Source organism: Papio anubis, chromosome 20 (assembly GCF_008728515.1).
Source record: "Papio anubis isolate 15944 chromosome 20, Panubis1.0, whole genome shotgun sequence".
Classification (NCBI taxonomy): Eukaryota; Metazoa; Chordata; class Mammalia; order Primates; family Cercopithecidae; genus Papio; species Papio anubis.
The window spans coordinates 19,606,880-19,622,592 of record NC_044995.1 but is presented as its reverse complement, the minus strand read 5'-3'; the positions used below and the strand labels follow the sequence as shown (position 1 = coordinate 19,622,592).

The window sequence follows — 15,713 nt, the reverse complement described above, 5'->3', positions numbered from 1 at the left end:
TCACATGATTTGATATAAATGGGTTACATTTTTGGAGAGAGGCGATTCCAACTCACATGGACCATGACTTAACATTCCAAGTCTACCAGTCCTTCTCTGGATTCTTCTCTTGGTGAGGCAGTGTGCTGGGAAAGCAGAGCTAGAAAGAAAAAATCAGGAGGTCAGGCCTTTCTCAGAGCGCTCAAATGGACAAACAGGAATGCCATTTTCTTCCTTGGAGGTAGGTCAGAAGGAACCTGAAGAAATCCTGGCCCTATCCAAAACCAGAGAGAGTCAACAAAAGCAGGATGAAGTTTCAGTCTAATCACTTATGCGAAAATCATGACATGGGATCAGGATACTACTAGATAAGTCAATTCTGGCTTGCCCTAAACTCATATATACATACATTAACATTTATCCTCAAGCCACCTATGAATGTCAGTTACTTGTCTCATTTAAAAGATCAGGAAGGCGAGAGTGGCTGGTGGCTCAAGCCTGTAATCCCAGCACTTTGGGAGGCGGGGATGACGGATCACGCGAGGTCAGGAATCGAGACCATCCTGTACGGTGAAACCCGTCTCTACTAAATACAAAAACTAGCGAGGCGGTGGGGCGAGCCTGTAGTCCCAACTACTTTCGGAGGCTGAGAGGCAGAGAAGAATGGCGGCGGGAACCCGGGAGGCGGAGCTTGCAGTGAGGCAGTCGGCCACAGCACTCCAGCCTGGGCTGACAGAGCAAGACTCAAGAATCTCAAAAATAAAATAAAATAAAATAAAAAGATCAGGAAATGGGTCACTTGCTCAAATTCACTATTAGGAAATATCATAGGTTTGCTGAATGCAAAGCTCGTTCACTTGGAATACCTCTGGATTTCAGGATTTTTTATTTTACTGAGTGAAGGATGAGCTGGACCTTTCCCTTATCGGAGCAGCCCATGATCTCTGCCTCCTGTGTTTTCATTGACACTGAGCAGCAGGGTGACTTTTTCAGGAAAGGAACGCAAAGATGGAAGGAAGGCTGGGTTGGGCGAGCAGTCAGTTTTGTGAAGCAAGGACTTTTATTAAAGAAATACATTGAAGCCTCTCTGAGTCTAGCTTTGCACTTAGCAAAAGGGAATCAGATAAATAAGTTGCAGGACTAACTATCAAGGAATTCACAGTCAGAAAAGTAAAGAGGCAATTACAATACTGTAGGAAATAAAGGTAATCGTGGTTATGAAAGAAGCCAACTAGTTCTAAGGAGCCCAAACCAAAACTAGTTTTTAAGAGAAAGTTTCCTGTAGAAGATGGTACTTCAGCTGACTCTTGAGGGGCTGTTCTGTGTGGGAAATGCGCGAGGGGAGAAGAAAAGAAACACACACAATACCTTTAAGAGTAAACAACCTTTATCCCACGTAAATGGCAATGCAGATATAATAAGCAAATGATATAATAAGCAAATTGCAATGGGAAGGGGAGAAGGGAAAATATATATATACTTACATACACACACATATATATACACACACACATACATATACATATATGTATATATTCACCAAACTATGAAGGATTCACCACCAGACTGGAAAGCAACAGCCTGGGCTCCAGGGTCACACATTACACTCACCAGACTATGGAGGATTCATCACCAGACTGGGAAGCAACAGTCTGGGATCCAGCGTCGGCCACCCCTCTGTGCACAGATGAGGAGAGGTCTCATGAAGCTTTGGCGCAGTCTGGGACCTTAGCTCTTTTTGTAACAAGTTGTTTGGCATGAGGCCCAGTCACAAGGGCCCTGATTCACGACTGGGCTCAAGGAACACAAAAAGGTCAAGTCGTTTTTGCGATTGTCTATTGTTTTTCAATAACTAATGTATAGGAATAGATTGAAATAGAGATTTCTCTGAAACAGCGCTGGATGAGTGCCTCAAGGGGCTCACACAACCTGTCCTGGGACTTGGTGACCATTGTTTGTGTCCATGTTCAACTGAGTTCAAATTTAATATTTAACTTCTCCTCCACAGGGGCTCACCAGAGAAGACAGGGCAAGGTGAGGGGGATATCCTAGCAGAGGAAACAACATGTGCCAGTCAAGCAAAGGTATCTTTGTGCATTAGAGGAACACAGAGTGAGAGGAAAGACCAGTGGCAGGTGGGGATGTATAAAGCAGGGATCCTGTTATGAAAAGCTCTAAAAAAATAGGCTATAGCATTTGGACGTTATTTCAGAAGTAATAAGAAAGCATTCTGCATTTTTAAAGTAAGGTTTAAAAATGTTTCTAATTAAAGATAAAACAAAGTTGGTGTGAGAGGGTGAAGACTGATATACACAATCTGAGGAGTTCATAAAAATTCCACGTAAAGCATGTAGTATGAATTGGTCCTAGGAGACAGAGAGCTTCAGCGGCATAGAGAACTTTAAGAACTTTTCCAAGAGTGGAGGGCTGGGGAATAAATTGTGAACTAAAATATATTTTGTGTTTGAGAACATGAAGAACTTGAGAGTGACTATTACACAGTTTTAAGAAAAAAACTAGTTCTTTAAAATAATTTAAAATATTTTTTTAGCTGGGTACAGTGGCTCACACCTGTAATCCCAGCACTGTGGGAGGCCAAGGCAGGTGGATCACCTGAGGTCGGCAGTTCGAGACCAGGCTGACCAACATGGAGAAACCTTGTCTTACCTAAAAATACAAAATTAGCCGGGCATGGTGGCGCATGCCTGTAATCCCAGCTACTCAGGAGGCTGAGGCAGGAGAATCGCTTGAACCTGGGAGGCGGAGGTTGCAGTGAGCCGAGATCACGCCATTGCACTCCAGCCTGGGCAACAAAAGCGAAACCCTGTCTTGAAAAAAAGAAAAAAAATATTTTTAGAGACAGCATCTGAAACTGTCAGTCATGCCGGAGTACAGTGGTGCAATCACAGTTTACTGTGGCCGCAAACTGCTAGGCTCAGGTGATCCTTCCACCTCAGCCTGCTGAATAGGGTGGGACTACAGGCATGCACCACTTTGTCTGGCTAATTTATTTTATTTTTGTCGAGACGGGGTCTCGCTATGTTGCCCAGGCTGGTCTCAAACTCCTGGCCTCAAGAAATACTCTCCCACCTTGGCCTCCCAAAGTGCTGGAATTACAGGTGTAGGCCACCATGTCTAGCCAAGAACTAGTTCTAATCCTGATATTCCTCTTCCTGGAAACCAGGTAGACAGAAACAAGAAAATCAAAGTAAATCCCAACCACCAGGAAACTAAGAAAATGAACAGACTCCAAATTATTTGGAAATGTGAAAAGAAAATGAAAGAACGGAATGTGTGTGGAAGGCACAGTGATGCTACAAAGCAAAACAAATGAGAAATATCCATTCCCATGGGGAGTAGACCATATCCTCAATGAAAGGGTCTGTGAGCAGGAATAATGTCAAAAGGAGGTGGTAAAAGGAAGTCTGAAAATGTCACGGGGATTCAAGGTGGCAAAACACATTGGCTGTATTCATTTAAAAAAAAAAAAAAAAACAGCTTTATTGAGATGTAATTCACACACCATACAATTAAGCCATTTACAGTCAACAATTCAATGCTTCTTAGTATATTCACAAATACGTGCAACCACAAGTCAATGTTAGAATATTTTCATCACTTCAAAAAGAACCTCTGTCCCCTTAGGCTATCACTCCCTGGCCTCCCCACTGCCACACTTGCCCCATACTTAGCCTTAAATAATGACTAATCTACTTTCTGTCTCTATAGATTTCCCTATTCTGGACTTTCATATGAATGGAATAACATATGTGGACTTGTTACTGGCTTCTTTCATTTAGCATAAGGTTTTCAAGGTTTATCCAAATTGTAGCATGAATCAGTACTTCATTCCTTGCTATGTCTGAATACTATTTCTGTAGATGAATAGACCACATTTTGTTTACCCATTCTTCTATTAATGGAAATTTGGGTTGTTTCCACCTTTTGACATTATTATTATTATTTCTGAGATGGAATTTCGCTCTTGTTGCCCCGGCTGGAGTGCAGTGGTGCTATCTGGGCTCACCACAATCTCTGCCTCCTGACAGTTATTTTTAAAATGCCCAGCCAACAATTATTTTTAAAATGCTGCTATGAACATTCATGTAAAAATTTTTGTTTGAGGCCGGGCGTGGTGGCTCATGCCTGTAATCCCAGCACTTTGGGAGGGCGGAGGTGGGCAGATCATGAAGTCAGGAGATTGAGACCATCCTGGCGAACACAGTGAAACCCCGCCTCTACTAAAAATGCAAAAATTAGCCGGGCATGGTGGCTCATGCCTGTAATCCCAGCTACTCAGGAGGCTGAGGCAGGAGAATCACTTGAACCCAGGAAGCGGAGGTTGCAGTGAGCCGAGATCATACCATTGCACTCCAGCTTGGGCAACAAGAGTGAAACTCCGTCGCGAAAAAAAAAAAAAAAAAAGTTTTTGTTGAATATCTATTTTGTAGTTTTCAGAGTATAAGTTTTATTTTCTATACAGAAGATCATGTCATCTGCAAATAGAGATGCTCTTACTTCTGTTCCAATCTTTACTCCAGTGTCTTTTATTTCTTTTACTTCCCCAATTGCCAGTACACTGTTAAACAGAAGTGGGGATTTTTGTCTGGTCCCTGATCTTAGAGGGAAAACATCCAGTCTTTTACCATTAACTATGATGTTGGCTGTGGGTTTTTCCTAGATATCAGGGTGAGGAAATTCCTCTTTATTCCTAGTTTGTAGAGTGTGTGTGTTTTTAAAAATCATAAAAGGGTATTGGCTTTTGTCAAATGCCTTATCTCTATTGAGATGATTGTGTGATTTTTGTTTTTTATTCTATTGATATGATACATCACATTAACTGACTTTTGATGGTAAGCCAACCTTGCATACCTGGGATAAATCCCACTCAGTCATGTTATATAATTCATTTTAGATGTTACTGGATTTGGTTTGCTAGTACTTTGTTGAGGATTTTTACACCCATATTCTTATGAGATATACTTTGTCTGGTTTCAGTATCTGGGTAATACTGGCCTCATAAAATGAGCTGGGGACTTGGCTGTATTCCTTAGTTACAGCAGAAGACACTGGGTAAACTCAGAGCTGATAATAGGAGTCTTCCTGAACCAGTTGAGCTTCTGAATGGCAGAGAAGGCCTGGCTATTCAAAGGGAGCCAAATTTTTTAAAAATTGTCTTCTTCTGGGGTAACAGAGGAAGAAACTCTTGAGCAAAAAAACCTTAAAAACTACCCTTGCCCCATTCACTTTTTTCACAGGAAAATACCAGTGATAGCTATTCCAGAAAAATCTATTACATCCTTTCCAAAATATAAATTAGATATAACATGCCTAAGATAGTAGGCTGAGGTGGGCAGATCACGAGGTCAGGAGATTGAGACCATCCTGGCTAACACGGGGAAACCCTGTCCTTACTAAAAATACAAAAAATTAGCCAGGTGTGGTGGCATGTGCCTGTAGTCCCAGCTACTCGGGAGGCTGAGGCAGGAGAATCACTTGAACCCAGGAGGCAGAGGTTGCAGTGAGCCAAGATTGCGCCACTGCACTCCAGCCTGGCAACAGAGCAAGACTCTGTCTCAAAATAAATAAATAAATAAATAAATAAAAACCCACAAAAAGCAAAGTTTTAAAAGTGTGTCAAAATTCCCCATGTACAAAAAAACTCACTAAAAAAATCAGAGAAGATGAAAATTATCACCCAACATTGCAGTCTGATTTTAAAAAAAGTATGATATAATTGCAGCTCTAAAACAAGACCACAAGCAAAAATATGTGATCTCAGGAAAGAAGAGAAAGTAATAGATAGACCATAGGTGGGAGTTAGTAGAATTCAAAACTGAAAGAGAAAATAGGCTAAATCACATCAGAAATGAAGAATAAACTAGCTAGGTGCAGTGGCATGTGCCCATAGTCCCAGCTACTTGGGAGACTGAGTCTGGAGGATTGCTTGAGTCCAGGAGTTCAAGGTTGAGGCCAGCCTGGGCAACACAGTGAGATCCCATCTCTAATCAATAAATAAATCAACTACAAGGTGCATAAGATCTGACAAATGCCACAGAAAGTATAGTATGGAACAAAGAATACAGACATTAATGAACAGAACAAAATTTAACAAAGAAAGGGATGAAAATCATTTGAAGAAGAAATGAAGAGAGATCCAATATGTAAAAGGCAGAGCACCTAAAGATGAAATCCAAATTAAGAGGATATATCTAAAACTATGATTTTAGCTGTATATCATATATATATATATAAACTACAGTTTTAATACTCAAGATGAATTTCATAAAATAAAGTGTAAATATAAATCATGAAAAGTGAAACCATATTACAGGTGAAAATGACCCAAAATAGTACCAAAACATTACCTAATAAAATTATTTGACTAAAACTCATGGGGAATCAAGATAAAAATATCAAGTCACCTATAAGAAAAAGGAAATTCAGTTGTCATCAGACTTCTCCAGTGCTAAATTCAGTACCCCAAACAGTGGGGTAAATCTTCCAATATACTTGTGAAAAAAACAAACGAGGGAGTCAAAACATTTTTATATCCAGCCAAGCTGTCATTCGAGTATAAAGGATATAAGGAGTTTCATATCCTTTGATATGACACAACTTAGGAAATACTGTTGATATGCGCTCTTTGAGAAGAAACTACTAGAAGACATATTCCAGCCACAAAAGAGACAATAGTGAAAGTTTCAGCAAAAGAATAGTAATGATGCTGAACATATTTAAATGCAAATCTAAATAAAATAGAGTGGAATTATGGTAGCCCGCATCCTGGATAGCCCCAAAGGTACCCAGTATGTGGTATTCACAACACTGTGTATCTGCCTCCTATACTGAATAGGATTAACTTGTATACCAATAAGGTACTGTGGAAATGATAGAGTATGAGACAGATTATAAAAGATACTGTGGCTTCCACCTTATGCTCTGGAGAAAGCCAGTTGACATGTCAAAGGGACACTTAAGAAGCCCCATGGAGAGGTCCAGATGGTGAGAAACTGAGGTCTATTGCCAATAGCCACATGAGAGCCATGTTGGAAGGTGATCCTCTAGTCCCAGTTGATAGCAGCCCTGGCCAAGAGTGTGACTGCAACCTCAAGAGACCCCGAGCCAGAACTTCCCAGGTAAGCCACTCCTGAACTCCTGATCCACAAAAAGTGGTGTTAAGATAATAAATATTTATTGCTATTTTAGGGTAATATGTTTTACAGCAATAGATAACTAATATAGAAATGAAGATTAGAGAATAGAAAATAGACTAGCTCTAGCTTACTGATTGCCTCATTTGTGATAACTGAGAGATAAAGGGTGTCATTTCAAGCTGAAAATCAAGGGGAAGAAATTTAGAAATGTTTAAGAGTACAGCCAGGGCAGGAGGATTGCTTGAGGCCAGGAGTTTGAGGCCAGACTAAGCAGAAGAATGACCTTGTCTAAAAAAAACAAAACAAAACAAAACAAAAAAAATGTGAATACAAATGTAAGTCAAACAGGGCAAAATGTCAACTAAATTTCAACATACAAGCAAAAAGTAGGAAATTTAAATTTAAAATGACAGCACTTAGCAGGAAAAATTCAAATTCCTATAACTAAATCTAACAATATATGTAATGTACAATGTCTTTTTGTTTGTTTGTTTTTGAGACAGAGTCTCACTCTGTCACCCAGGATGAAGTGCAGTGACACAATCTCGGCTCACTGCAACTTCCGCCTCCTGGGTTCAAGTAATTCTCCTGTCTCAGACTCCCGAGTAGCTGGGACTACAGGTACCAGCCACCATGCCAAGCTAATTTTTGTATTTTTAATAGAGACGGGGTTTCACCATATTGTTCAGGTTGGTCTCGAACTCCTGACCTCAGGTGATTCACCTGCCTCAGCCTCCCAACGTGCCGGGATTACAGGTGTGAGCCACTGCGCCCGGCCTGTACAATGTCTTTATATTAATTACTACAAATCATTAAAGAAGACCTAAACAAATGAAATAATTTATCACATTCTTGGGATGAAAGGCTGATAATTTTCAAGGTGTCAGTTTCCCCCCAATATAGTGGTATAGGAAGCTTAAAAGTAAAAGGATAGCAAAAGATATACCATGCAAATCATAATCAAAATAATGTTCAGGTGGCTCTAATATCAGATACAGTAGATTTCAGAGTAAATAGCATGGAAGAAAGGATGGTCTTTCAATATACAGGGTGCCAGGTCAACTGAATTTATATGAGGAAAACAAATCATGATTTCCCCTCATGACATACACAAAAATCATTTCCAGGTTTATATACCTACATGTGATAGATAAATATAGATGAAAATACAGAATATCTTCATACTTTGGGGATAAGCAAAGATTTGAATAAGATAAAGAGAGTATACACCATAAGAGAAAAATGATAATGATCAGACATTTTAAAAAGCAATTTCTGTTCATCAGAAAAGAGTGAGTGGGCTGGTCATGGTGGCTCATGCCTGTAATCCCAGCACTTTGGAAGGCTGAGGTGGGCAGATCACCTGAGGTCAGGAGTTCGAGACCAGCCTGACCAACATGGAGAAACCCTGTCTCTACTAAAAATACAAAATTAGCCAGATGTGGTGGCACATGCCTGTAATCCCAGCTACTCAGGAGGCTGAGGCAGGAGAATCACTTGAACCCGGGAGGCGGAGGTTGTGGTGAGCTAAGATCACACCATTGCACTCCAGCCTGGGCAACAAGAGCGAAACTCCATCTCAAAAAAAAAAAGGGAAGAGAGTGAGTGAAAATGCAAACCTTGGGCTAAGAGACGATATATACAATACACAAAGCTGACAAGGGACTCACATTCAGATTATACAAAGAACTCTGAAGGATTAACAATGAAAGACAAGTTCCCCAACAGCTAGGCTAAGAACTTGAACTGGCACTTCCCAAAGGAAGATACCCAAATGGACAATGCACACGAAAACAAAAGCACTCAACTTCCTTAGTCATCAGTTAGGAAAACCACAATGCAATATCACTACATATCCACCATATTGGCAAACATTTTACAGTCTGACAATGCCATGTGTTAACAAGAAGATGGATCAATTGGAATTTGCATAAACTGTTGATGGGAACTTTTAACTGGTGCAGCCATTTGGGAAAACTGACAGTATCTGCTTAAGGAGATTCACATACTCTTACTAATTCCTCTCCTTGAAATAACCCAATAGAAATGCATACATGTAAACACAAAATGACAAGTGCAAGAATGCTCTCATCATGATTATTCATGAGAATAATGTCTTGTCTGTATATATGATAAACTTCAATAAAAAGCCTAGTTAGGAAGAAATACAGCATATTACAAGGCAAATACAAACCAAAAAATAAGCAGAGGCCATGATCTTGAGCATGCTAAAGGCTGCAATTCATAATAAGCATATAACAATAATTAATATCTGTATATCAACTAACAAAACAACAACAACTTTCATAAAGCAAAAGTTACAGGTTATATAAGAAATAAAATTTCGCCCGGGTGGGGTGGCTCATGCCTGTAATTCCAGCACTTTGGGAGGCCAAGGTGGGCGGATCACAAGGTCAGGAGTTCGAGACCAGCTTGGCCAATATGGTGAAACCACCTCTCTACTAAAAATACAAAAAAAATTAGCCGGACATGGTGGCACATGCCTGTAGTCCCAGCTACTCAGGAGGCTGAGGCAGGAGAATTGCTTGAACCCAGAGGTTGCGGTAAGCCGAGATCACATCACTGCACTCCAGCCTGGGCAACAAAGGGAGACTGTCTCAGAAAAATAAATAAATAAGGGCCGGGCGCGGTGGCTCAAGCCTGTAATCCTAGCACTTTGGGAGGCTGAGACGGGCAGATCACAAGGTCAGGAGATTGAGACCATCCTGGCTAACATGGTGAAACCCCGTCTCTACTAAAAAATACAAAAAACTAGCCGGGCAAGGTGGTGGGCGTCTGTAGTCCCAGCTACTCGGGAGGCTGAGGTAGGAGAATGGCGGGAACCCGGGAGGCGGAGCTTGCAGTGAGCTGAGATCCAGCCACTGCACTCCAGCCTGGGCGGCAGAGCGAGACTCCGTCTCAAAAAATAAATAAATAAATAAATAAATAAAAATAAAAATAAATAAAATAAAATACAATTTCATTAATACATCTCTCTCAATCCAAGACAAATCAAGTGCAAGGCAAAAAGTAAGTATAGACTGACCAGATGTTAGATCACAAATAAAAGTTTACTAAGTTCCAAAGTTTAAAAATAACACAATATAGCAAAACTGTAAATTATATTATTGGTGAAGTGGGGACCTACTTTACTGGAAGTGTTCGACATAATCAATAGAGGCTGAGGTCCTCTTATGTCACAGGGATCGAGACTCCTCCACAACACTGAGGCCAAGACACTATACCACTGTATTAGTTTTCTACTGCCATGAGGTAGTGGCTTAAAATAATACAAATCTATTATCATATAGTTCAGTAGAAGTCTGAGTTGGGTCTTACTAGGCTAAAATCAAGGTGTTGGTAGGGCTGTGTTCCTTTCTGGAAGCTCCAGGGGAGAATTCGTTTTCTTATGTTTTCCAGCTTCTAGAGGCCACCAACATTCCTTGGCTCAAGGCCCACTTCCTCTATGTAGCCAGCAATGTGGCATCTCTCTGACCATTCTTCTGCGGTCACACCTCCCTCTGACTTTAAACTCAACCAGGAAAGGTTCACTGATTTTAAGGACCTGTGTCATTATATTGGTCCAACAAGTTAATCGCCCCCATTTCAAGGTTCTTAACTTAATCCCCTTTGCAAAGTCATTTTTGCCATATAAAGTACCATAGTCCTAGTTTCCAGGGATTAGGAAGTAAACATTGGTTGCAGGGCCATCATTCTGCCTACCTTGACCACTTTTATGGCTTCTATCTTAAACTTCCTTCTGAGAGATACTCGGTGAAGGAAATAATGTATACAGTGGTCCATTTCCAAGACAAAGTGCCTTGAATCAGTGTAGGTAAGCAAACTACAGAAGAAACAGGATATACTAAGCCCCTGCTTGAATACATGATGCCTACTTGTGAGCCTCCCGCTTTCTCCCTTTCCCCCACTTAGTTGCCTTCACCCAAATCAAAGTTTAGTCTAAGACGAAAGTTTGCTAGCCTGCAAAATAGCTCGTTTTGTCTGCTCTTATCAGCCTGCCCAGCTACTTAGGTCATAAGTCAAATACCTGAAGAGCCCCTGAACTAGCTAGGGTTGCAATGCATTGTGGGCTGCAACCAAATGCAGCAAGACAAGCCTAAAAAAAAAAACACACCTGGCCGGGTGCAGTGGCTCATGACTGTAATCCCAGCACTTTGGCAGGCTGAGGTGGGTGGATCACGAAGTCAAGAGATGGAGAACATCCTGGCCAACATGGTGAAACCCTATCTCTACTAAAAATACAAAACAGCTGGGCGTGGTGGCACGTGCCTGTAGGCCCAGCTACTCGGGAGGCTGAGGCAGGAGAATCGCTTGAACCTGGGAGGCAGAGGTTGCAGTGAGCCGAGATTGCACCAAAACAAAAGACAAAATACCTGAAGCTGCTACCCAACAATCAATAGGCAATGCCCGGGAAGATTGTGACCCCATAGTACTCAGCCTATGAGGAACCAGGGGAGGAACCTGTGCACTAGGGGATAAATTGCTTGTTGAAACTGTTGGGTGTGCCTATCAGACACCGATCTTGCAAGACCATCATTAAAAGTCTCATTTTCGCTGTTCTCCGGGTCTCTGAGTCCATTCTTTGGGACAGGTAAGTTTATTTCTCACACTCAAGAAATCATCTTTCACTACCCCAACGTTCTCTCTCCAAAAACTGACTTGAATCCAACCAGAATAAGTGTCAATCCAACCTTGTATTTACATTTGTCTACTATAAGAAGCCCCGAATTTCTAGTCAACTGTCTTTTCAGACACTGTACTCCATCAAGTCCCATTTGTCCCCTTTTCTCATTCTTCCCAACTCTCAACACTTTTCCTGTATGCCTTCATAATGGAATTCATAATTCATTAACAACCAACCCCTCTTTTATCTTCAGCCACTTCCGTGAACACGTCCTAACATTCTGAGTCTAACAGAAACCAGGCTCTATCTAGAGGACTTTGCAGCCCTCTCAACATTTCCCCGGCTACAGCCTCTTACCAGTGGGTCTGAAAATGGAACAGATGGCCGGCCTCCCTGTTGTTCATTACCTTCAGACCCTTCTCCCTCCTCCACAAACTCTAGTTTTGAATTTCCTGCCATGAGATTATATATAACTCACCACATGTCACTTTTGTTGACCTCTACCAAACACAGGCTCCTCTCTGCAGCGCGATTATCCTTTTCTATTTTTTAAATTCTTGCATTTTTAACTACACCCACACAGATGAGCCTTGTTTACTTACCCTTGCCTGGACTTTTCTCCTCTCATGGCTCATTTCCAACATGTTGATGGGTTGTTTTCCCCAGCCCTCTTCCCCCACCTGCTGCTCCATTTCTCGGCCCTAATTTTTTTTTTTTTTTTTTTTTGAGACGGAGTCTCGCTCTGTCGCCCAGGCTGGAGTGCAGTGGCACAATCTCGGCTCACTGCAAGCTCCGCCTCCCGGGTTCACGCCATTCTCCTGCCTCAGCCTCCCGAGTAGCTGGGACTACAGGCGCCCGCCCCTGTGCCCGGCTAATTTTTTCTATTTTTAGTAGAGACGGGGTTTCACCATGGTCTCGATCTCCTGACCTTGTGATCCGCCCGCCTCGGCCTCCCAAAGTGCTGGGATTACCGGCGTGAGCCACCGGGCCCGGCCTCTCTGCCCTAATTTACTGAGAAACTCTTGAACTATGTTGTCTACACTGTCTCCCATTCTTCTCCCCTTCTTCTAGGTTGCCCTCACTCCAATCCAGCTACCGGCCAGCACAAAAACTGCTCCCTACACATTCACGAAGGACTATGTCACTCATTGCAAGGCTCAATTCTTTGTTTTTGGCCCCATAGCGGCTATCACCACCTTTACGAACGTAGTCACGCACAACGCGACGCAGTCATATGTATCACGTACATACAGTCACATTTAAATAGTCCATTAGGGTCACACACAGCGCCCGTCATCGTCGTGTGCGCGTACACGCGTGCGTACACACACACACACACACACACACACACAAGAAGCTCCCGTCGCGGCCCCGCTCCTGCATCAATTTCGCTCTCGCATCCACGGCTCCCATCGCGATCGCTCGCCCCCACGCTCCCTGGCCGGCAAAGTCACCAACTCCAAAGACGTTAGCACCTCACTCCCCTCAGCCCCGGCCTCGGGCCCTGCGGAGTCATTCGGCTTCTGTGTGTCAGAGTCACTCACCGGCCCTACGGTCCCTTGATGGTGGAAGGTTCCGCGATCTCCCTATCATCCCTAAAGGCACAGAGCGCTGACAGGAAGTTGCCCGGGGAAAGGTGCACTCTGGGAAATGTAGTTCAGAGCCTGGGCCGCCTTTAATTGACTGGGACACCGCGGTTACCATTAACGGACCCTGGATTTGAGACCCATCCCCTCGCTGGGCAAAGACATCGCCCACACACCTCTCACATCTGCGGCCGAGAACTTCCAGAATCCCAGCCCGCGTTTAGGAAGCTTCAGCGGAGGCCTGCAGGCTGCCCTACCTCTGCAAACGGCGCCCAGCCCTGGGAACAGGACAGTAAGCCCAGGCCATCTTAGGCTGGAAGTAACCTTGGCCCCGAGGGCCTCTGGGAAATGTAGTCTAGCGCCTGGAACTCTGCAGAAATGCCCCCAGGGGATGGTGCGATTATTTTCAGCAGGAGCTCGCTGCGTGGGCCTCTGACCCATGTGGTGTGGCGGGAAAGTCCTACAAGACTGTGCCAAGCAAGTGGCTTGTCTGTCCCGTCTCTGCCCGAGCCTCGGCCCAGCTGGGTGGACACCTCTTATCCTACAAGTACCAGCCTGGGATAGAACGAAGGGGAAACGGTCCATGGGACACAGCTACATGCCCAGCCCTACAGGGGTACCCTGCCTGGGAATCCATGAGAACCCCTCCTAATACCTTATTCCCATCCTCCAATCGCCCTTAAAGTGTTTGGTTTCAATTAATGTTTATAGTCACATTAGTATTGTTTTGTAAATTCTATTCATGCCATTCTTTTTGCTGAAATACACATTTGCCAGTTTTTATTTGCTTCTCTTTTAGATGTACATCATTTAGATCTACATCTAAACTTTCTGACAGAGGAGTAATTTTTTTCAGTACTTTCAAACTCATCAGATAATTAAAAGTTTTCTTCTTTGTTTTTATTGTGAAACAGAAAATACTTGAAGTGCATAAAATGTCTAAGGTCAGTATAACTCCACACAAGTGTTGGTATCTCAAGAACAAATGCCCATTCTTTTTTTTTTTTTTTTTTTTGAGACAGAGTCTCGCTCTGTCGCCCAGGCTGGAGTGCAGTGGCGCGATCTCGGCTCACTGCAAGCTCCGCCTCCTGGGTTCACGCCATTCTCCTGCCTCAGCCTCCCGAGTAGCTGGGACTACAGGCGCCCACAACCGCGCCCGGCTAATTTTTTTTTGTATTTTTAGTAGAGACGGGGTTTCACCGTGGTCTCGATCTCCTGACCTTGTGATCCGCCCGCCTCGGCCTCCCAAAGTGCTGGGATTACAGGCGTGAGCCACCGCGCCCGGCAACAAATGCCCATTCTATGTGATCATTTCTTTTTCTTTCTTTCTTTTATTTATTTAGTTATTTATTTATTTATTTTAATTTTTTTTATTTTTTTGAGACGGAGTCTCGCTCTATCGCCCAGGCGGGAGTGCAGTGGCCGGATCTCAGCTCACTGCAAGTTCCGCCTCCCAGGTTCACGCGATTCTCCTGCCTCAGCCTCCCCAGTAGCTGGGACTACAGGCGCCCGCCACCTCACCCAGCTACTTTTTTGTATTTTTTAGTAGAGATGGGGTTTCACCGGATTAGCCAGGATGGTCTCGATCTCCTGACCTTGTGATCCACCCGTCTCGGCCTCCCAAAGTGCTGGGATTACAGGCTTGAGCCACTGCGCCCGGACTTTTTTTTTGAGATAGGGTCTGGCTTTGTCACCCAGGCTGGAGTACAGTGGCACGATCTAGGCTCACTGCAACCTCTGCCTCCCTGGCTCAAGTGATCCTCCCACTTCAGCCTCCAGAATAGCTGGGACTACAGGTGTGTGCCATCACACTCAGCTAATTTTTACAGAGACGGGGTCTCACCATGTTGGCCAGGCTGGTCTCGAACTCCTGGGCTCAAGTGATCCTCCCACATAGGCCTCACAAAGTACTGGGATTACAGGCATGAGCCACTGCACCCAGCCTGTGTGATCATTTCTGATACCCAGCTCCAGCTCCAGCTGACCTTTAGGGTATTAATATCTTGGCTCTTTAATAGTTTTAATCTCTCAGCTGGACCTGGTGGCTCATGCCTGCAATCCCAGCACTTTGGGAGGCCGAGGCGGGTGGATCACCTGAGGTCAGGAGTTCAAGACCAGCCTGGCCAACATGGTAAAACCCTGTCTCTACTAATAATACAAAAATTAGCTAGGCGTGGTGGTGTATGCCTGTAATCCCAGCCACTCCAGAGGCTGAGGCAGGAGAATCGCTTGAACCCGGGAGGCAGGGGTTGCAGTGAGCTGAGATCATGCCGTGGCACTCCTGCCTGGGTGACAAGAATGAAACTCCATCTGAAAAAAAGAAAAAAAAAAAGTTTTAATCTCACT

At 43.4% G+C, this 15,713-nt stretch overlaps 1 protein-coding gene across 6 annotated transcripts in view; it reads right to left on the bottom strand.

Annotated features, from left to right (window-relative positions):
- Positions 1-15,713, bottom strand: part of ZNF790 (zinc finger protein 790) — a 30,118-nt gene that overhangs the window by 7,854 nt on the left and 6,551 nt on the right. For 2 of the 6 annotated variants that reach the window (XM_017952868.3, XM_017952869.2), the window contains one exon: positions 57-139. In XM_017952868.3, coding sequence (XP_017808357.1) covers positions 57-65 — 9 coding nt within the window. In that variant the 5' untranslated portion in view covers positions 66-139. Of the gene's footprint in view, positions 1-56; positions 140-1,590; positions 2,561-13,325; positions 14,334-15,713 lie in introns of those variants that run through there. The other 4 variants (XM_003915415.5, XM_009194269.4, XM_009194270.4 and 1 more) reach the window with 4 other exon arrangements.